General features: G+C 38.4%; 1 protein-coding gene across 2 annotated transcripts in view; it reads left to right on the top strand.

Moving 5' to 3' along the window:
* Window positions 1–22,396, top strand: part of phf14 (PHD finger protein 14) — a 249,319-nt gene that overhangs the window by 77,916 nt on the left and 149,007 nt on the right. For both annotated transcript variants that reach the window (XM_039736617.1, XM_039736616.1), the window contains exons 11-12: window positions 5,173–5,268; window positions 13,679–13,782. In XM_039736617.1, the coding sequence (XP_039592551.1) occupies window positions 5,173–5,268; window positions 13,679–13,782 (200 nt within the window). The remainder of the gene's footprint in view (window positions 1–5,172; window positions 5,269–13,678; window positions 13,783–22,396) is intronic.

The raw sequence follows: 22,396 nt of genomic DNA, 5'->3' as shown, positions 1-22,396 counted from the left end.
CTGTGCTGAACAAATCTGCGCTGACTATTGGCACTTTCTTTTCCTTTTATTGCCCAGAATGGGCCAATTAGTAATGAAAACTAGGTGAATTTTAAGGTGTGAGGGATTTTTACTCTAAATGTCTACAGCACACAACATATCCTACTCCAATGACAATGTGCTTATAATGAATGCCTTCAATATTTCATTCAAAAATCTCAAACATTAGGCTTTGTTATTTTCTACCAACTATATTGATCTCTAATTCAATCTCAGGCACAAACAATTTATTGACATAATTTTACACCTGCAGGCCTGGAAAAAATAAAAAATAAGAAAATAGATTCTGCTGTGTTCTGACAGGTGTGACCATGAAAATCATGAGGGTTAAGGAAGAACAGGGCTCTTAGGCTTGAATAAGTATGCAGACCCCACCTAGCTGTATTGAGGGAAACAAAGAAAACAAGCATGTAGTGTGAAGCTTAGGGACAGTGAGACTTGAATAGCCCACCAATAAGAACAGTAAACATTTTAATGAGCAGAGCAAGAGCAGGTAATAGGAGTGTGGACAGCCACAAAACGACAGAGACAGCATCTGAGATGAAGAACAATATATACATCATCTAAACCTGTTTATCCAGAGTGGGATCACAGGAACCTGGAGCCTACCCAAACAGGTTTGGATGCAAGGCAGGAAAAATCCCTGGTATGTAATATTTATGATATGGCTGATGTTAAGAGCAAAAAGAATATGATGATTTCAACTATCTATTTGAGAGAGAGAGAAACATTGAAAAAATGGGGACAGATATTTAAAAAAATAATTCTGCTACTGGATTATTTTCACAATATCAGATATTTTGAGCTAAAACTCAAACTAAAAAAAGATAAATAAATAATACAAAAACAAATTAGTATGTTTAGCTTTTCACTACTTGGCAGACTCTCTTCCCCCACCTACCTGAAGTTCAATAGAGACATTGCCAACTCTGGAATATTACAAGGTTTGTATCAGCTCGATGTTAAACAATGTTTTTAAAGCAAAAGTGATTGATCAGCAAGAATATGCTGATCTTGTATGATGACATTGTCAGTCTCTCGATCAGTGCTGTTTTATTTTCAAAAATTGGGCATAGTCTCTCCCAGACTTTCTCATGTACTCAGATATGGGGATGGATATTTGAGGAGTAAACCGCAAGACAATGATTATATAATGTACATTAAAGAACCCTCAACAACAAATCAAATCAAATCAATAATATATTGAACAATTATTATAAAAGTAAAGTTTCATAAATTGGACTCTGCAGCTGCATGAATAAAAAAAATCGAGTATGTATTCAGGTAAAGTACCACTTCCGGTTAATGGGTTTGGCCCAAAAGTTAATACAGATCTACAGTTTTGGTGTAGCAACCACATGCCAAATTTCATCCATCTATCTAGTTCGTTTTTGAGATATTGTGTTTATACACACACACACACATATTTCCAAAAAACAGTATTTTCAGACACAGGGAGTTCTAAAAGATCAAGATTCATCAAAATGCCGAGGTCGAATTTTTTTCATGATTAATGAAAAAACTATACTTTGTGTGTGAAGTGGCAGGTAAATTACTGTCAACAAAACGCAGGCACCTGAGAAATAAACTGAAACGCTACTCACTTGTGATTTTTCTGTCCATACGGTGAAGTGTTTGTTGACAATCACATTCTGATTTCAGGCATTTGAATTACATCTTGATATACAACAAGTGCAAAGAAAGGCGGCACGTAAAACTCTTTCTATTCCACAAGCTTTACACGTGTATTCAGCTTGCTTTGTGACCGCAAATGCTGTGTGAACAGCCGCCATCCGTCACAAGCCACCGATCACTGGATGGTGGATGACTTTCAGTTTTAGAGTTAAATGTTATAAGGGTTAAAAACTAAAGAAAAAAACTAAGAAAATTAATTCAAAAATGAAAACTAAAATGATGTTTAGTAAATTACTAGCAAAATACCCGCGCTTCGCAGCAGAGAAGTAGTGTGTTAAAGAAGTTTTGAAAAAGAAAAGGAAACATTTTAAAAATAACATAACATGATTGTCAAAGTAATTGTTTTGTGACTGTTATGAGTGTTGCATTCATCAAGGATTTGATTATCATTATTTCTTTCAATCAGGTTCGTATTTGGAGGATGTGTTGTGTTGAAGTTACATTCCGTGTTTGTCAACCATTGTAAAGATAAGAGGTTTCATTCATCGAAGTGTTCACTACTTAAATTGGTACTCGTGAATCTAAGATGTTTAACAGGCATTCCCGGTATTAACTTATGGATTTGCCTGTGAATATTTAGTGGCAGCGTGTCTTGAACTTAATTTAAAATTAAGCTTTACACCTTGCTTTCCTATTGATATGTCTACAAAGGCTTGTTCAGCTTTAGAGGGTTGTTCCTTTCTTACTGCATCAATAAACAGCTCGTTTTCCTCTTTATCTGAGACATCACACACTGCATGCACGGGTTTACCTTTCCCAGTCCTGCAAACTTTAGCGAAGTGGCTCAATTTAACATATTTTTTACACTGTCTTCCTTTAGCTGGACATTGACTTTTTCCACCGTGTGCTTTGTTTCCGCAGTAGCTGCACTTATAATTATGCTTGTATGGGTCACTCTTCATATTCTTTTGCTGCCTTCTCAATTTTGTAACGTGTTTTTTGTTTAGCACTCTCTGGAGCTCTTGCTTGTTGTCTGCATACTACATTCACAGTCCGTTCACGTGAGCCGCTCGGAGTACATGCATTGAAGGTTCTCAGCTGTTTGTGCTATCTCGTGCGATCTTGCGATGTCCATGGAAGCTCAGACCTGGCACTTAAAAGTTTCTCTCTCACTTTCGCTGAGTTTGTGCCAAACACTATTCTATTCCTGACCATCTCATCTTCGTTTGCATAAGCACAGTCCTTCACCAGCAATTTTAACTCCGTTACAAAGTGATCAAAAGTCTCGTTTATACCCTGCGTCTTCTCATTAAACTTGTATCTCGCGAGTATCATATTCGTCTTAGGCATGACAAACGCCTCAAAACGGTCATAATAAGTTTTCAGTACCTTGGCTTCCTCCTGGGTGAGAGTCCATGTGTTAAAAATGTCTGTTCCTTTTTCCCCAGTCCACAGGAGTAGGTAGCTGCATTTCTCACTCTCGTGTTTGCCTTTAAGCGGGCCAGAAAATATCAGCTCCACGTGCTGTCGGAACTTCTTCCATTCTTGCGGCAGGTTAAGAGAATCCCAGTCAATTCGTGGCGAGGGAACTCCGACAAAATCCATGACTGTCCTCTATTCTGACACCATGTCTTGTTTTCACAAATTGTGAAAAATGAAATGATGGCGAGACTTTCTTTTAAAGTATGCAGGGGAAGTTTATTTATGACAGCTCTTGCATTCACAGCATCCGCGCTCTAAATTAACTTTCATAATAGTAACCTTGAGGTCCCTTTTTCTGGTGCCTTCCTGATGGCATAGGTGCCTAAACCATACCTGATAATAATACATTTCAATGACATATAAATATTACGGTGATCATCTCACCACCCAAATTGCTACTCGTGAATCTAAGATGTTTAACAGGCATTCACGGTATTAACTTTTTGATTTGCCTGCGAATATTTAGCGGCAGCGTGTCTATTGGATTGCTGCTGATGGACGGCCTTATATGGGCAGGCACTAAATTACGTGGGAGGTGTGGGTATGGGGGACACAATATAGGCAGACAGCCAACTACGTGGGAGGTGTGGTGATGGGGGACGCAACTCCGCCTCACAAGGCGACCAAGCTGCAAGCTATGGCCGTATATATGTACGTAAGTAGGATTCAGTTATGACCATTACGCTTAGAATTTCGAAATGAAACCTGCTTAACTTTTGTAAGTAAGCTGTAATGAATGAGCCTGCCAAATTTCAGCCTTCTACCTACACAGGAAGTTGGAGAATTAGTGATGAGTGAGTGAGTCAGTCAGTCAGTCAGTCAGTGAGGGCTTAGCCTTTTATTAGTATAGATTATTTTATTTCAGTTAGTCTTTCCAGCTACTTTAATAGTTTAGTTTATTTTTTGTTTCTCATTTCAGTTTTGTTAATTTTTTTATTTCAGTTTGCAAAAATGTTTTTTTAATAATAGTTTCAGTTTTGATTTTAGTTTTCGTTAGCTATAATAACCTTGATCTGAAGGCATTTGGGACCACAGTTACTAAGAACACCATTGGTAGCACTTGGCTGTAATGGATTGAAATCTTGCAGCGCCTGCAAGGTCCCCCTGCTCAAGAATTCACATGTACAGTCCCAGATGTTCACTGGCAAGATTTCAATCCATGCTAATTAAGAAGTGTTTTAGCTGTAAAATCATTTCTGAACAGTTGCTTCATAAACAGAATTATACAACCCATTCCTCATAGGCTAGGTTTTAGCAAACCATGTGACACAATGGGTTTTCACAGAGTCAGAGTTTTGACATGTTAGAAAAGATGATAATGCTTCATATTAAAATGCTATAAAGTTGTAGGTAAAACAAAAATATTTATAATTGTATAGCAACCTAATTACTTAAAATACAAGCTATTAAAAGTCAATGAGGCCTGGCGACCACTTTTAAAAGTCAGCGTTTAGTCCTATTTCTTTACAATTTGATCAAGAGAGGCCACCTACTATTTTGGCAGCAGGGAGTGAATCTAGTTAGCTCATCCACACATGCTTAATTTTGGTAGTATGTCTACAGATTCCACAGTACCTGGAGGTAGATGTCCCAAACATAAAAAGAGCCTGCGTGATTGAGTACAGAAAGTGACCAGGCCAGGAAAACAAATCCAGGTCCTGGGAACTATGATGTGTTACCCACTACAAATCTGCTATACCTATATTTAACCAGGTTTAGGCTATTCTCATTTTAATAGTCAAGTTGAAACTAAAAAGAATCAATGTTGATTACCCTTTTTATAAAATGATGTTGAATATTTTATACCTTTGCTTGAATGTCTTAATTTACCACTCCTTATTTTTGGTTCAAGTGTGAGTCTCTTATATATTCTGTTTTGATCTATTTATGACATATGTGAATAAGAAGATTTTTTCTGTTAATAAATACAATGCTCAAATTATTATTGAGAGATTATTTTATCTTTTACCATATAAGAAGTGTTTTTCTTAGATCTTTGTTTTTTATTTTACTTAGTTGTGCGAGTCATTGGAGGACCTACAAAACATTAATGGTAATTTAAGAACTGAAGGACAGACTATGTGGACATTGCTCAGCAGCATTCTTGGACAGGTTGGTAATCTTGTATATCTTAATGATATAAAAGTATTTTTACATGTTTACACAAAATGACATCAAGGGATGTGCAAGGAATTGGGAATATTAATGGATATAAGTTGTCTTTTTTTTTTTGGTAAAAATTCAAATACATTAAAAATCCTGTATCTAAACAGATTTATTCTAGTTTGAACTTCAAATAATATAATTTTATTTTCTCTTTGAGAAGATGCTGCAAAATAGATAAAAAAAATTAGTGTCTGGGATATTTCATTTTTTTGCATAGTGTTTAAATTAATTTACAAGTCTTCACACTTTTGTAGCAGAATCTGTAGGACAGGATGGTTTACACCAGATGTTTGCAGTTTCTTTTCTTTTCAGAAAAGGGAGAGCAGAATAAAAATAAAAAAAATTGATATTAACATCAAGTAAAGTGTAAACCTTTTTTGTCACATTATATTTCCATTAAAATATTGCAGTTTTTATTCTTTGTTACATGTGAAATTGTGCAGCTTTTTTCTTTGCAACATTTGGTTTGACTTCTTGTTGTTGCATGGCCATATGTTCTCCATTGACAAGGTAGAACAGATGAAAAAGAGGTAAAAGATATGCATTTTCTTCTGAATGTCAACATTTAGTGCATTTAGGCTTAATAGATATCTACGTACATGAATATGCACTATACTTTATTGATCTCGGTTGTTAAAAAGCTGGTGAACAGCAATTATATATACATTATAATGTATTCAAGATAAATCAGCATTATAAATGAATATGTTTGTGGTCTAATTTACAGTAACTAAAGTGGCAAGAAATCTAGTATAGTCAGAGGTTACAATGTAACACGTAATGGCCATTGGTTAAGAGAAAAAAAAAAAGAAACACCTGCCATACCATTCCCTGAAATTGCTTTGTAAAATCAACTTTTGAGATATGACCTCAAAAGTTTATTTTTGCCTTGTATGTTGGTTTTCCTTCCCAAATATTTTTAAAGAAAGAAGGTATATATAATGTCATGCCAGCTGTGATCACTGCAGGCTAGCAATGTTACTTATTTATTCAGGCCATTTTATGACTAATGAAATATAACATATCTGTGTATTGTCTCAATCTTTGCTGCACAGATCTTTTTTTTCATACGGTTTCACATCATTACCTCATATGATGTCTCAGCTTTCATAGCAATTTTGATTTGCTTAGCCTACAAGGCATTTTTTTGAGTTTTCTGAGAATGGTTCAGATCAGGAAAGTAATACTGAAAGTGAACATTTTATAGAGTGATTAAAACATTGAAACTTTCACATAGTAAAAGTAGCAGATTTAAATAGCAATATGTAATTCATCCATTATTTTCTTATCTGAATTTATGAGAGACCAGTTACAAAATCCCTGGGCATAAGGCAGATACAGTATTAATTCAAAAACTGCTTAAAAGAGACAGCAAGACATACAACATAACACAGAGTCACATTTGCAATCTTGTGTTCATGAGAGGTGGCAATAATAATGACCCTGTGATTTAGGCACATGTTTGCTAAAGACCTATTGCAATGCTCATTTTATGGTGCTATTTGCACATCTGAGCCACTAAAAGAAAATAAGTAAAAAAAAAAAATGCTTCTGATAGCATCTAAGTATGAAACACCCAGGAAATGATTGATTTAGGCTCAATATCTAGCTCAGCTGATCTCGAGTAGCCTTATTTATGAACTGAAAATATTTATTATTCATTTATTTTTACTCATTGGATGATTGATTTTGGTAAACTGCAAGTTATGGCTTTCTTTTAAAGGTTCTGCAGTTTTGTTCTATATTTAAATTGAAAAAAATATGCACGTGTAAACTGGAAATGGTAAATTGTTTTAACTGGACCACACAGAACCTGACAAATATTTATATGCAATTATTTTTGTGCATCTTTTATATGTACAATATACTGTGCATAAACACATTTAACAGTTGTATTCTTTTATGAAGAGCTGAATGTAACAAAATAGCCCAATTTTCTTGCTATTGTTTGTAGAGAATTTTTAGCCGCCACTTGCTCATTTTCTTTGTATGTATGTATGTATGTATATGTGTGAAAGATGATGTTTACAAATAGTACCCTATGTATTTACCTTTTGATAACCTAAAACTAAACCAAGACCCCCAAGTACATCTTCTGGTAAAGCTTTAAGAATTCTGCAGTAGGATTCATTTGCACAGCTTGCATGACATTTTTTTTCCAGTTGGCTGAACAGATGTAGGCCCATAGGGCCGTAGAGAAATGACTTTGATAGATGGTTGCTGTCTCAGGAGCTAGCATGCCACAGATTAGTGGAAACCTAAAGAGAATCTTGTCTGCTTTGTGAAGAGTTGGGCCCAATAAGATAATTTTTCTAATTAACCTATGGAGCACCAATGTAGCAGGATACTGAGGAAAATAAACTGCCTCAATATACTTTCCTCAAGGATAGTGTTTTTCTTTCCACCTAAACCAACTTGTCCTTGTCTGTCACTTTCAAAACTCTATACAAGTAGGGTGGAAATGTATTTTTTTAACTTTTCTCATGCAATTTGTAGCATGTACTGTATGTTTTCTATATAAACATACAGTTTATATACAGTATCTTGTCATTTTGTTTTTCTGCACTAAACCTGGGGATTATTATGTGCGTCCTTATATATTAAGCGGTTTTAAAATCATGTTTAGAACCAATATCTGCTGAACAAATATTTATTGATTGAGTTTATCATTCAACCTAGTTCAAGTCATTAACAGAGCTAATTTTTACTGACACCAAATACATGCATCAGTATTGTGTACCTAGTGTAATGTACCTTGTGTACCTAGTGTAATGTTTACTGGCATAACAATTAAGTGGTATCACCCTTCACCTTTCATTTGCTTTATTTTTATTGCTTCTCTTTCCTTCATCCGTAAGTTATCTTTCTATAATACAGTATGATGTCCAGAGTCAAATAATCTGGATTATTCTATATGTTTACACAATAATTTTGGTGAGATAATTTTGTGGATTATACTGTATATGCAGGAAATACTGAATAAAAAAACATTTACAGTCATGGAATGAACAGATGTTAAAACATCTCCTTCCTCAGCCACTGAGCTAATTCTAATTAAGGTGGCATTTAAGGTGTTCTCACACCTTGTTCATTTGGGTCTAGTTTTTTGAAATCTGACACATTTTCCCTGAAAGTCCAGTTCGTTTATGTGAATATAAAAATGCCAATTGCATTCTGGTGTGGACCAAAACAACTGTACCAAGACTCTTTGAAAAGGGTGTTCTCAGTGCCTTGCCAATCGAACCCTAGAGCAGGTCACATGAGATCTGATTGTGATATGGCACAGAACTGATTTCACTACGTGTGACATTTTGTGTATTGTGGTAATCATTCTGGGCGACTGCTGTAGGTAATTGGGGATTTTCATTCATAGTGTAATAATTCGAGGATTTATATGGAGCATTAAAAACAAATCATAAAAATGTTTCACACAGTTTGCACAGTCAGAGCATCACTTGATTCAGTCTCAGTCTCTTGCATGGGTCAGACAGCAGTTGACCATGTTTTAAAACAAAACAAAAAAAGATTGGTGTAAATTTACTTGTGATTGGGTCAACCAGAACACATACAGAAGAGGTAGGTAGCAAACAGCAATGCCCTATGACACTACTATATCAAATATGTTATTCTTAACACCATTTATACACCATACGCACAGGTGGGGCATCATCTCAGTACACACACTAACATTGATATGTTAGTCAATGTTAATCAGTTAGTCAGTCATTTTCCAACCTGTTATATCCTAACACAGGGTCACGGGGGTCTTCTGGAGCCAATCCCAGCCAACACAGGGCTCAAGGCAGGAACAAATCCCGGGCAGGGTGCCAGCCCATCACAGGGCACACACACACCCACACACAAAGCACACACTAGGGACAATTTAGGATCGCCAGTGCACCTAACCTGCATGTCTTTGGACTGTGGGAGGAAACCGGAGCACCTGGAGGAAACCCACGCAGATACGGGGAGAACATGCAAACTCTATGCAGGGAGGACCTGGGAAGCGAACCCAGATCTCCGTACTGCGAGGCCTGCGCCTCCATGCCGCCGTCAATGTTAATCAACCATTCCAAAATAAAAATTAATAACAAATATGTACAAGAGTTAAGACGACAGACGTGATTTGAAACTAAATTGTGGCTACTGGTGAGTGAATGCACAACATCATACAGTTCAATTAAATTGCTTTATAAGTCTACTGTCATAGATGCATGAAGCACATCAGTGTGTGCCATCAGCAGAGCTTGTCTTTTGTTGTACACAGGCTATTTAAAATGTGTCCTTCAGATTGTAAACATAATTTTCAAATAGCCTTTCATTTAATAATTATAGAAAATCCAGTGGTGCACAAATATCCATTATGATATTTTTTTCCCAAAGTCCACAATACACCCATGGGATATTTACTAATATGTTTAGTTCACTTTAAAGTTTAAAGTGTGAAACACAAAAAAGCTAACTGGAAATTGGAATAAAGCAAACACACTTGTAACTGTGTAAATGCTTTTAGGGGCAGCCTCACAGTTCAAGAACTGGGATCAAATCCTAACCTGACAAATGTTTTTGTGGACTTTGCAACCTTTCCTAAGCAGTATTTTATATGTTATGTTATCAGAAAAGCATTAATTTGCTTTTCATCAGTCATGAAAAAAAGAGTTACTAGAAGCATGTCTGTTTATAAACTTTTCCCCACATGAAATGGAGCAGGTATAAGAGTCGATCACAGTGTTTTTCTTAACTCGTTACCACTGACAACCTTACTCAGACCACCACTGAAAATAAAATGTATGACATTGCACAACCATATTTAATTTTAATTAACTACAAGGCTTTCAGATAATCAGTAATCAAGACAAGTCAAGTTGGTGAGCATGCACTGGTACAGTGCATTGCCGCACCCACTACACGACAAAATAACTCTGGATCCCGGTTTGCAACCCACCAGGCAGACACGCGGTCCAGTCACAATCTCCGGAAATTACCCACCTGCCACAGTCAGGTGTTATGTTGGCTACCCCTTGGCCTGGTCCAGCCACTCGGGTCCCCAACAATGAGGATCTTACAAGCCGGATCACCCTTGGGTAAACACACCACATGGCTGTAGTGCCGTGACTGACGCTCTTTTACAATGCAGGTAATGTGCCGCATTCGGGACTCCATGAGCAACTGCTCATTTGACACAAAGTCAAACCAATGGTACCCAAGGATTTTCCGAAAAGACACACTACCAAAGGAGTCCAGTCTTCATCTCAGGTAACTAGATAGCATCCATGTCTCGCAACCATATAGCAAGACAGGAAGCACCAGGACTCTAAAGACTTGGACCGTCGTCCTTTTGCATAGATATCGGGTGTTCCACACACCCCTTTCCAGCGACCTCATGACCCCCATGCTCTCCCAATCTGTCTACTGACTTCATAGGAAGAGTCTCCAGAGACATGAATGTCACTGCCAAGGTAAATAAACTTCTCAACAACGTCAACACTCTCTCCACAAACAGACACACTGCTTATGGATGTGCCCAAGATGTCATTAAAGGCCGGGATCTTGGTTTTTATCCAGGACAATCACAAGCCCAGACACTCAAGACTCCTCACTCAGTCTCTCGAGTGCCCAGAGCCTCCATTGACTCCGCGAAGATCACAACATCGTCAGCAAAGTCAAGATCTGTGAATCTTTCTTCACCAACAGATGCCCCACAACCGCTGGACCACCCACAACTTGCCCAACACCCAGTCCATACAAGCATTGAACAAAGTAGGAGCAAGAACACACCCCTGACGAACCCCAGAATCAACTGGGAAAAACACAGAGGTCCTGCCTCCACTCTACACAGCACTCACAGTGCCAGTTTACAGGCTGGCCATGATATCCAGCAACCTCGAGGGGATCCCGCAAACCCTCAGGATGTCCCACAGGGCAGCTCGGTCAACTGAGTCGAACGCTTGGCGAAAATCGACAAAGGCTGCAAAGAAACTCTACCGATATTCGCGTTTGTGCTCCATGAGAACCTTCAGTGCCAGGATGCAGTCGATGGTAGACTTCGTAGGCGTAAAACCAGACTGTTCTGGTCACTGGTAGATGAGCAAGTGATCATGGATCCTATTAAGGATGACCCTAGCAAGGATCTTACCTGGCACCGAGAGCAGTGTTATCCCCCTGTAGTTGCTGCAATCCAGGCGATCACCCTTCCTTTTCCAGATAGGGAAGACAATCCCGTTTTCCAGTCAGTTGGGATGATGCCAGTATCCCAAATGGAAGCAAAGATTGCTTGCAATGCCAGGAGGACAGCCTTACCACCAGCCTGGAGAAGTTCACCCCGGATACCAAAGATCCCTGCAGCCTTTTTCCCCCTTAGCTGGTTCACCACCTGTGCAAGCTCAGTGAGATTGGGTGGTTCACAGCTAATTGGAGGATCAGCCCTAAGAACCGTGGACCCAGAGATATCCAGCATCCCAGCCGGAGGACCAGCTTTGAACAACTGCTGAAAATAGCCAGCCCAGCAGTTCACAGCTGCAGTGTCATCCATAAGGACCGTTCCATCAGTTGCCCTGACTTCGATTCTCCGAAGAACAGATTCAGATGTGCGTAATGCTTCGATTCCTTTGTAAGCAGGACGTGGGTTGCTAGACCACAGATGGTGTGTCACTTGCTCACAGATTCCTCTAACAAATGCCTCTTTATCTGCCCTCAGAGCCCTTGCAGCCATCCTTCTCAGTTCCCGGTACAGACCAGAGTTGAAATTGAGCAGTGCGCTGCGACTCCTCTCAATAATATTCAGGGTGCCCTGCGAGATGAAACACCTCCTTCTGGGAACACCAATAACTCCAACACAACCCTCAGCAACCTTCAGGGTCTTGTCAAGGAAAGTTCTTCCACATCACATTAGGCATTAGGCCAAGTCCAGGCTCATTTTCCTAGTAGGTGGTAACCTACTGGACCTAAGCTGGATCCTAAGAGTAGCAACAACAAGTCTGTGCTCAGAATTCACAAACTGGGCACTTCTGTAGACCCTGCAGTTTTGCAAGAGCCTCCAGCGTCTGCCCACGAAGGTGTGATTGATCTCTTTCACCACACCACCAGTATTGGAGTACCAAGTCCAACGATGTGGTTCAGGGCGCTGGAACCAGGATCCAGCAATTCGCAGCCCCTGACCTTTTGCAAAGTCAAGGAACAGAGAGCCACTTTCACCATGGTTACCAGACCCATGGGGACCGAGACAATTCTCATAGCCAGTCCTGTCAGTGCCAGTGGTTGCATTGAAGTCACCCATGACCATAGGAGTGTCACCTTGTGGGCACCAATCAACCACGGCGAATAAAATGTCTCCCTTGCCGAGACATCACTCACTGCGGTCGGAGCACACACTGAGACAACAGACAAGGCACCCAGGGAGTGCCGTAATCTGAGTCCCATAATACGCTTGTTGAAAGGAGTGACATTGGACACCATCGGAAGAAGCCAATCTGCTACAGCAACAGCTACTCCCCGAGTATGCCAGCCATCAGACCGACCAGACCAATAAAAGGTGTATCCACCTACAGAGGTTTGGCCAGTTCCCGGTCTGTGCACCTCAGAGAGTGCCGCCACTGAAATTCGGAGTTTACGCAGCTCTTCCGACAGCAGAGGAAGATGATCATCTTGCTGGAGAGACAAGACGTTCCATGCGCCAACCTATATGGGCCGCCTCAAATTGGAATGATACCCCATTTATTTACTTAGGGAAGAACTATGTTAAGTGATAGCATGTGTACACTCAATCCTTATAGTGTTTCTATTTTAGACATAACTCCTGTTAGTTCAGATACTCAGCCCACTAAAGCATGAAAATATCATCATCATGCTTTTTGCAGGTATTACCAAGAAAAACAAACTGCAAGAGCTACTTTTTATTCTGTACAACAGATGCAAGGTTAAGCTTATGTTCATGAGAAACACATAAAAATCTATAAAAATACATTTCTTAATAGGTTGGACAAACCACACCTAACAAATTCCATACTCCTATCTCACTTATTTGTCATATTTGCGTAATAGTCAAGAAAATAATAAAGGGAGTATACAAAGTAACTGGTTTGAAAGCAGGTGCACACTTTTTTTGTATTCCTGCTATTGTCAGCAGTTTGTGAATAATCCTCAATTTTTCATCTGTGTACTTCAGCTGTACAATTATTGCTGAACTTAAACTTAATGACAATTAGATGTTTAATTAGATGTTTAAATTTAAGATTCTCATTTCATTTTTTTATTTTTAGTTTTTAATTGGTATTTCTCTTATTGAAATTATATGCAGAAATAAGCAGACAATACAACATATTACATAATTAATTCCACATTTTCTTTAAAATGTTAGAAGCTGAATTACCCAGCAATTTTGAAAACTCCTAAAGAAAGAAAGCCAAGTAAGAAGGAGGGAGGAGCTCAAAAGTCATCATCACTCCCAGCAGTACTTTACAGGTAAGTGAAATATATATATCAGTATGTGAATAATAAATAGGTGCTCAGATAGTTTTTTTTTCCCCATACTGTTTAAAATCTCTCAATAATTTTTTTTCCTTTTTATACTGTATTAGCTAATATATTAAATGGTATGTCTGTACTACTTTAGCCAGGATCACATGTACTGTATACGATGGTTGGTTGGTTTTAAGAACTTTATTTGTTTACATGAATAAAAGCGATGTCCCCTAAATCGTGCAAGCTGTGCTTGTTAATGGGCCAAATTAATGGAAAAAATAAAATGGCATTAAGCTCATAGCTTTTCCTTTTCCAAAGCAACAAAATCTCGTTTAACCAAATATTTCTTTGTTGTATGTGAAATTGTTATTCAAACCAGTTTTTCTCATTTTATTTCCACTTTTTTCATCATATTCAAAAAACCTATCAAGTGCAATATTTTGTATCTGTAAATTTGCGGCCAGTGGAACCTTATTCATCTCTGCTAAGGGAGCATTTCAAGTACAATTGGGCAAAAGCCCAGTATATTTTGTTGAGGAGAAGAGAAATAATTGTACTGTAGAGTTCTGTTCTCTGTGTGTTGTGTTTGTGATTTTTTTTTTGTGATCAAATTTGTATGAATAGAATAAATAAACAAACAGATTGGCTGTAATCTTCTAGTTAGCTTCAGGTAATCCACCTAAAGCTAAGCATATTTGGGCTTGGCCTTTATTTAGATGGGAGACCAACCAGGAAAGCTTGAGTTGCTGCTGGAAGAGGTTCTTATGAGGCCATCAGGGGGCGCTTAGCCTGTGGTCTGTGTGTGAATCAAATGCTTCAGTGCAGTGACAGGGACCCTGTATTGAAAAAATGATGCATCCTTCAGGTGAAACGTAAAACCAAGGTCCTGACTATCTGTACTGTAATAAAGATCCCTGGGCATCTTTTGGAAAGAGTAGGGTTTCTCCTGATGTCATGTATACAATGCCTATTATGGCCTTGTCTATTTTGCCCCCCAAATTGGCTATCTCTATGTCTATCACCCCTTCACTACCTAAAATGAAATGTGTGGTGAACAGTTTTAAGATTGACCACAATGGCATCATCCAGAAGGACGCTGCACATTGGTGGTGGTTGAAATGGCTCCCCATTGTCAATGTGTGCTTTGACACATTGAAAAAGCAATATATAAATGAAACTAATGATAGTGTTACAACCCCAATTCCTAAAAAGTTGGAACGCTGTATAAAATGTAAAAAAAACCCAATGCATTGATTCGTAAATCTCATAAACCTGTATTTTGTTTCATGATATAACATAGAAAACATATCAAATGTTTAAACTGAGAAAATGAACCGTTGTAAGAAAATAATAAAGTAATTTTGAATTTGATGGCACCAACACAAAACAAAAAAGTTGACACAGGACAATGTTTACTACTGTGTAGCATCCCCTTTTCTTTTAACAACAGTCCATATGCATCTAGGAACTAAGGAGACCAGTGGCCAGACTTTTAGGAAGAGGAATTTTGTCCCATTCTTGTCTGATATAGGATTCTAATTTCTCAACAGTCCGTTTCATTTTGTGCCAAATGTTTTTAATTGGTGAAAGGTCTGGAATGAAGGCAGGCCAATTCAGCACCTGGTCTCTTCTACTACGAGGCCATGCTGTTGTAATAGATGCATTATGAGGCTTAGCATTGTCTTCCTAATAAATGCAAGGCCTCCCTGAAAAAGACGTCATCTGGATTGGAACATATGTTGCTGTAAAACCTGTACATACCTTTCAGCATTGATGGTGCTTTTCCAGATGTGCAAGATGCCAGTTCCATAGGCACTAATGCACCCCCATACCATTAGAGGTCCAGGCTTTTGAACTGAGTGCTAATAGCAAGCCGGACGGTCCCTCTCCTCTTAAGCCAGGAAGATGTGGTGTCCATGTTTTCCAAAATTTCAAATTTCGATTTTTCTGACCACAGAACAGTTTTCCACTGTGCCTCAGTCCATTTTAAATGAACTTTGTAACAGTATTTCTGGATCATGTTCACATATGGCATCTTCTTTGCATGATAAAGCTTTAACTTGCATTTGTGAATGGCACGGCAAACTGTGTTTACAGACAACAATTTCTGGAAGAGTTCCTGAGCTCATGCAGTTATTTCTATGACAGGGTCATGCCTGTTTTTAATGCAGTACCGCCTGAGGGCCCGATGACCACGAGCATCCAATATTGATGTACAGCCTTATCCCTTACACATAGACATGTCTTCAGATTTTCAGAATCTTTTGATGATATTATGTACTGTAGATGATGAGATAAAGTATTTGCAATTTTACATTGAGGAACATTATTCTGAAATTGTTACACAATTTGTAGACACAGTTTTTTACAGATTGGTGAAACCTCTGCCCATCTTTACTTCTGAGTGACTCTGCCTCTCTAAGATGCCCTTTATATAGCCAATCACGTTACTGACCTGTTGGCAGGTAGCCTAATTAGTTAAAAAAAATGTTCCTCCAGCTGTTTCTTTTTAATACCACTTACTTTTCCAGGGTTTTGTTGCCCCTGACTCAACTTTTTTGAAATGTATTGCTGTCATCAGATTCAAAATGAGCTGATATTTTTCATTAAATAGTATAGCTGCATTTATCTAAAATTACCAAAGTTCTGCAACTTTTAGTTTTCTTCATAGGATGATTCAAACGTCAGTGTGATGTGTGTTCAAGTAATTCCACATACAAAGTCTTTGTTTTAAAGGTTTACTAATACTTCATACCTAAACAGTTCACACAAAAATAGAGGAAAACTGGTATTAAAGAAAGGAAAAGTTCTAGTTTTATGAAAAGCTCTCTTTAAGGCTTATGTAACTTGTTTAATTTCTTTGAGTTTGGTCATAGATTTGTACTTAAAGCACGTTAAGCAAATTAGACACATTAGACACAGTGGGGAAACTGTATGCCATCTCCTATCTGCAAACATATCTAATAGTCCATGCTATATGTAAGACTACAGTGGACCCTTGACTTACGAACTCAATTCGTTCGCAAGGGCTGGTTGTAAGTCAAGACTATTTTTCTCATAAGAAATAATGAGATACCCATAATGCGCTCTGAACCTCCCACAGCAACACTTACTTAACCTTTTCATAATAAAAAAGGGTTGTATAATGTGCATAATTTACAAAAACACCAATAATTTTTCTAATGTACTAACCAAAAAGTTATAAAAAGTGCATAGCCTACCAGAAACAACAATTTCACACTGTACTCACCATTTAATTTGACATCTTTGGGCTGCAGGAAGGGAGGAGGTGGAGAACGAAATGGAAGGTGGTTATTGTTTAGAAGGAGCCTCCTTATGCAAATCTTTTGTTTGCAAATTTGTCGATATGGTGGATTTCGACATGCTGTACATATTAGCGAGATCGGTCACACAAACACCACACTCATATTTCCGCACAATTTCCTTCTTCGTTTCGATTGCGATCGCTGTTTCTCAAGTTAATAATGACAGTAGTCGAGCACTCAGTTCAAAGCTGGTCGTGTTGTGAACTGCTGTAATAATACATTCCAAAGCAAGCTGGTGCTGACTCAGCCTGATGACATCATCATGTGCCGTGCCAGCCCACTAGCTAACATCCCTTAACATTCGCTTTCTTTACCTTCGTTACCTTCTCTTCCTTCCTTAACAATAATGCGTCTTGCTTGCCATGGTCTTAGTGAATTATATATATAGATAAATCACTGCACTGACCGAAATTACATCCACAAACACATGTATCTGGGTTCCGACTGAAATTTACGAACGCTCTCAGCTGTTTGTTTACAATCGCACAAGCGGATACACGTGACCGCATTCGGGTCGTAACACAAGATGTTGGTCGTAAATCAAAAGAAAAATTTTGGTCGTAAAATCAAGTTGTTCGCATGTCAGGCCGTTCGTATATCAAGGGTCGACTGTATTTCCTAACTGGCTTAATTATCACTGTGTTCTACAGATATAGCTAATAAAGTTCTATCTCATGTTAACTTACAGGGGGTAAAAGGCTATACCATATTCTAGGTAGCTATAAGGAAATTATATACTATTATTGAAATAAAAAAACACTTTATGAATTTAACATTAAACATTAACTTTCTAAGATTGGTTTTTACAAATAGTAAAATGTCTCACTTTCAACATTTGATATGTTTTTTATATTTTATAGTGAATAAAATATGAGTCTATGAGATTTGAAAATCATTGCGTTGGGTTTTTATTTACATTTTACAAAGTGTTCCAACTTTTTAGAATTTGGGGTGTGATGGTGTGGGTCCTACAACCATGCTCTCTCTTCCAGTTTTCGGAGCCTCTTGAACCTGATACTGTCGGTAATGTAACCGGATGAGTGTGGCAAATGGGAACAAAACACTCTAGGCTTTGGGCTGGTGGATAAGTGTTTAAGTGCGTTTATTAAAACAATCCAAAAACAAGTGTCCAAGTAAATAGTGCAGTGTTTCAGAACAGTCCATAAATAATCCATAAAAATAATGTGATAAATCCCATTAAAATGAGGTTAAAATCCACTGGCAGGAACTGTTGTTTTCTAAAAAACCTGGTGCTCTTTCCTTTTATCTGGCGGCTCCTCTGCTTATCCTTCATGGGCCTTGCAGCAGAGGAGTCTCCCTATCCGACGGTTACAGCCGCCCTTCCTCAGGTCTGGTTGCCTTCCATCCCATGGCTACATACAGGCTTCCATGCTGGACCGAGACTTAGGTCTCCAACGGCCATGCCGCTCACGTTGGAGCTCTCTACCCAAGCCTCCTTGACCCCTGCTGCCTCCCTGGACTTACGCAGCGAGCCGTCCACTTTCCTGGTCACTCCCACTCCTCTGTGTAGCTCAGCAGGAGCAACCGATTCTGACTGTCTCACCAAGTGTCAGCCACACACTCCTTCCGGGGATGTCCTCCCAGCTGCCTGCCTTCACTCTCACAAGCCTGCTCTTTTAAAATGGTTCAGCTGGCTTCCGCACTGGCTCTTTGCCTTCTGCTTTCTTCTTCTTCTCTTCACTAACCTCTGTTCTGTGTTTTCTTTCCATCTTTTCACTTTTCTTTTTTCCTAGCACTTGTGCTTCTCCCTTTTAAAATGGGAATGTGGTGCAGGTGTGCTAATTAGCAGCTTCCGGCATCAATTACGGCCATGGGCAGTTCCACACCTGTGCACTAAAGTGCAGGACTGCCTGCTTAGCGCCTGGGAACCGATCTTGCCATGTTGCCACGCCCCCCTCCTTAAAGTCATGAGTACGGTGATTAATTATTTAAAATGGCAATCAGCCTCAGACGTCACTTTACAATATCAGGTTGTATATTGATTGAGTCAAAGATATGTTAAAATAAAATAGGGCAACATCCTCCTCTGTCAACAATAGAAACAGATGCGGAGTCAATGAATAAAGTGTTTTTTTTACCTCATGGAGGTGAATGCGGGCACAACAAAAAGAAAGAACAAAGCATGGGAAAATGAAAACACTTCATGGAGCCACACTAACTAGCCCTTGAAACAAACATTGGATAGCAGAGTTTGAAGAGTTGTTGACTTGGGACACTGAGAGCTCAAGGAGGGCAAGAAGAATGAAGATGTCTGGACTGAAGGAGTTGCAAGTCCAGGAAGCTTCCAGCGGGAGGCTAATAGTGACTCTGTGATGGTAGCAGTTATAAGATGTCTGCATTCATTAAAAGAAAAAGAAGAAGAGTCCAGGAGGAGGAGGAGATATCCCTACCCCACCTGAATAAATCTGTATCGAATGTTTGATCGATGGTCTTTTATAATTCCAGAGAAATAAAGAAATAAGAGACTTAATAGTGGTCCAGTACGTAGGAGGGGGAGGGAAAAGAAACATAAGGCTAACAAAATATATTCATTTTAATTATTGCCAGCCTGGTCTGAAATGCCAGTTATAGGGAGGGTCAAGTGGAAAGTTAGCAGCTGAAAGTTTCTGGACCAATGCATAATGTCCAATGCTGGGTTTCTGAAAGACTTTGTTTGGGGAACAAAAAAGGGGAGTGAAGAAAAATGACAAGAAGGATTCAATGGGACAAGAGCCAATTAAGACAGATTAATGTTATAGCCAGACAGAACTTCAAAGGAGTTAAAAAGGTTTAAGACCGCAGCAGCATTCCTGAGAAAAGACAAGGCAACTTTAGGAAGGTTACCTTTTAAGGAATATTTTTAAGTAATATGGAATGTTTAGTTAGAAGTGAAGAGGAGTAGTAGGTATAGGGGGCCTGAGCTATGTTACTAATGATTGGACCAAACCATATTGTATCCAGGACCTGGCATACTGTTAAATGTCATTGTTGCCTCTATGGAAAATAAAGTATCACTTAAGGGAAGGGTAGTCTCACTAGGGCAAACGTGTTTCTCAAATGAGAATACATGTTTGGGGACAACTCGTTAAAAAGTCTGTAGTGAATAGTGGCAAAATCTGCTGCTGTAAAGGTTACAACCACAGGGCTTCTTCCTAAAACACCTGTCCCCAATTCCTTCAGTTTGTGAACTTTGAACTGCTATGGATTTAAGGGGAGAGCAAAACAAAAACAACAAATAACTTGATGCTTAAGAAAAAATAAAGAGCTAAAATTGCTGTTATCCATTCTAGGTCTCAGTAGCAGAAGGTAACTGAAGCTTAGTAATTAATTTGTACGCTGTAATAAGTGAGGTAACAAAAGAGACGTGCAGATACATGCATTTGAGAAATGCTTCTGTCTGCTATGATATCCTTCTGTCATTTTGACTATTGCATCACTATATGGTGCAGCAATGGCAAACAGAGCTTAAGTAAGTATTGTCATCTGTGTATTTACTATTTGTTGATGTGCTGCTGCTGTATTCTGGCATTGCATATTTGCATTTCCAATTTAGACAATAAAGTTAACTTCTTTAAATTATTAGATTTACATTCAGAAGTTGTGCATCCAATTTTTTGCAAAATTCATTCATGGTTGTCTCCAAACATACATATTATGCATATAGTTAAGTGAGACTAGGAGGAAGAGACCTGTAAAATTAATAATATACATTAAGTGGTGTAAATAGGATATCCACTGCTGCAACCATTCCAAAAATCCAGTTGTAAATCAAAAATAAATGTGGAGGATCCCATTGTACTCTCTTCACCGGGGCCCAACCCAACCCCTCAGAGCCCCTACATCGCCTGAATGACACTAACAGTCAGCTTCTAGAGAACCTAGGTGATGACCAAAGGTGGGGTCAAAGAGAAAGCAAACAAAAAAACAACAATGCATCACATATCAAAAAGCATGCAAAGGGAGCCCGAAATACAGAAGCAATTCATAAAATGGAAAAGACACAGCACTAATAAAACTAGTAATAATGATAGTGGTGAGAATTTCAAAGTCACCAGTACATTAGAAGACATTTGGTTTTTAAATAACCACATGCAGACATAAGTAAGCATTAGCATTGATTTCGGAGTCCATCTGTGAAGAGTCTGGAGAAGAGCCTGTGTCATCCACAGACAGGTGGTCACAATAGCAGGACTGTTAGAAATAAATATGGTGACAGCCCATTGAAGAATTCTAACCTGAAGATGGAGACTATTATGATAGCAAGGTGAACAATCATTCAGAAAGTTTCAAAGCTTTGTTTGTCTTAGTGGAAGTGGCATAACAAACGTGATGATCCCAAAATAGAGTTTGAGACACACAGGAAGTACCAAAAAAAGGTGTAGCTCTTATTTCTGTCATCCTCCTAATCGTACTTTGTACTGAAGCTACCATAGCAAGAAAAGCAGTGAATGAAAAGTGAAAAGAACATAGTTAAACAGCTATCAGCAACATTTGAAGCATAATTCCTTTGCTTATTCTTACATTGTTGTGTTGCACATTAGTTTTATGTGTACTCTTAACTTTCTAGACAAAGTTTAAAGTCTGTTTAGAAGTTTCTTTATTTTTTTAAAGGAACTGTCCAAAAATAAAATAATTTTGAACTGTTTTGTTATAGCACTCGACAATTTTACTTTGAATAAATCTTTTTGCATCCATAGTTAAAGTATTTTGTGATTAACTGCTGATAATTAACCTGTGGTTGAACTCAGCCAGGCTCTGTTGGACATGGTGAAATCATCAATGCAGCCCAGCACAACTTTTCTGAAATGTGGAAGATCAATTTTTAACAGACTTTTGAACCAGCATGGCATTATTATTTTTGATACAACATTCTCCAGAATTGATATAGTAAGTTAGTATGACATTTTGCTGTGATACACAGTAGTGTAACTACATTATTATAATGTCCTGTCATAAGTGCCTCAGTTATTAATATGCATTATTTGCTTTCTAAATACGGGACATAGACAAATTTCTATGATATAGCATTTCAGAGTTAAAATCCTGCTGTATTTTGGATAGTTGGTTTAGAAGTGTTGTGTGTGTAACAGTGGAAAACATTTGAACAAATAGTTACTGTGTGCTTAAATGGCCGAGCCTGTGTTAAACTGATGCCCTCACTTTTATTTAGATTGCCAATTTCCACAATTCATTCAACAGAATTTTTTTTAAATTAAAAATTAAACCTTCCTTACATAATCAAGGCCTATATCCTAAGGTCTCTGTGGTGAAATATAAATACCGTATAT

This window comes from Polypterus senegalus, chromosome 15, assembly GCF_016835505.1.
Source record: "Polypterus senegalus isolate Bchr_013 chromosome 15, ASM1683550v1, whole genome shotgun sequence".
NCBI lineage: Eukaryota > Metazoa > Chordata > Cladistia > Polypteriformes > Polypteridae > Polypterus > Polypterus senegalus.
This window is presented reverse-complemented; position numbering and strand designations above follow the sequence as displayed.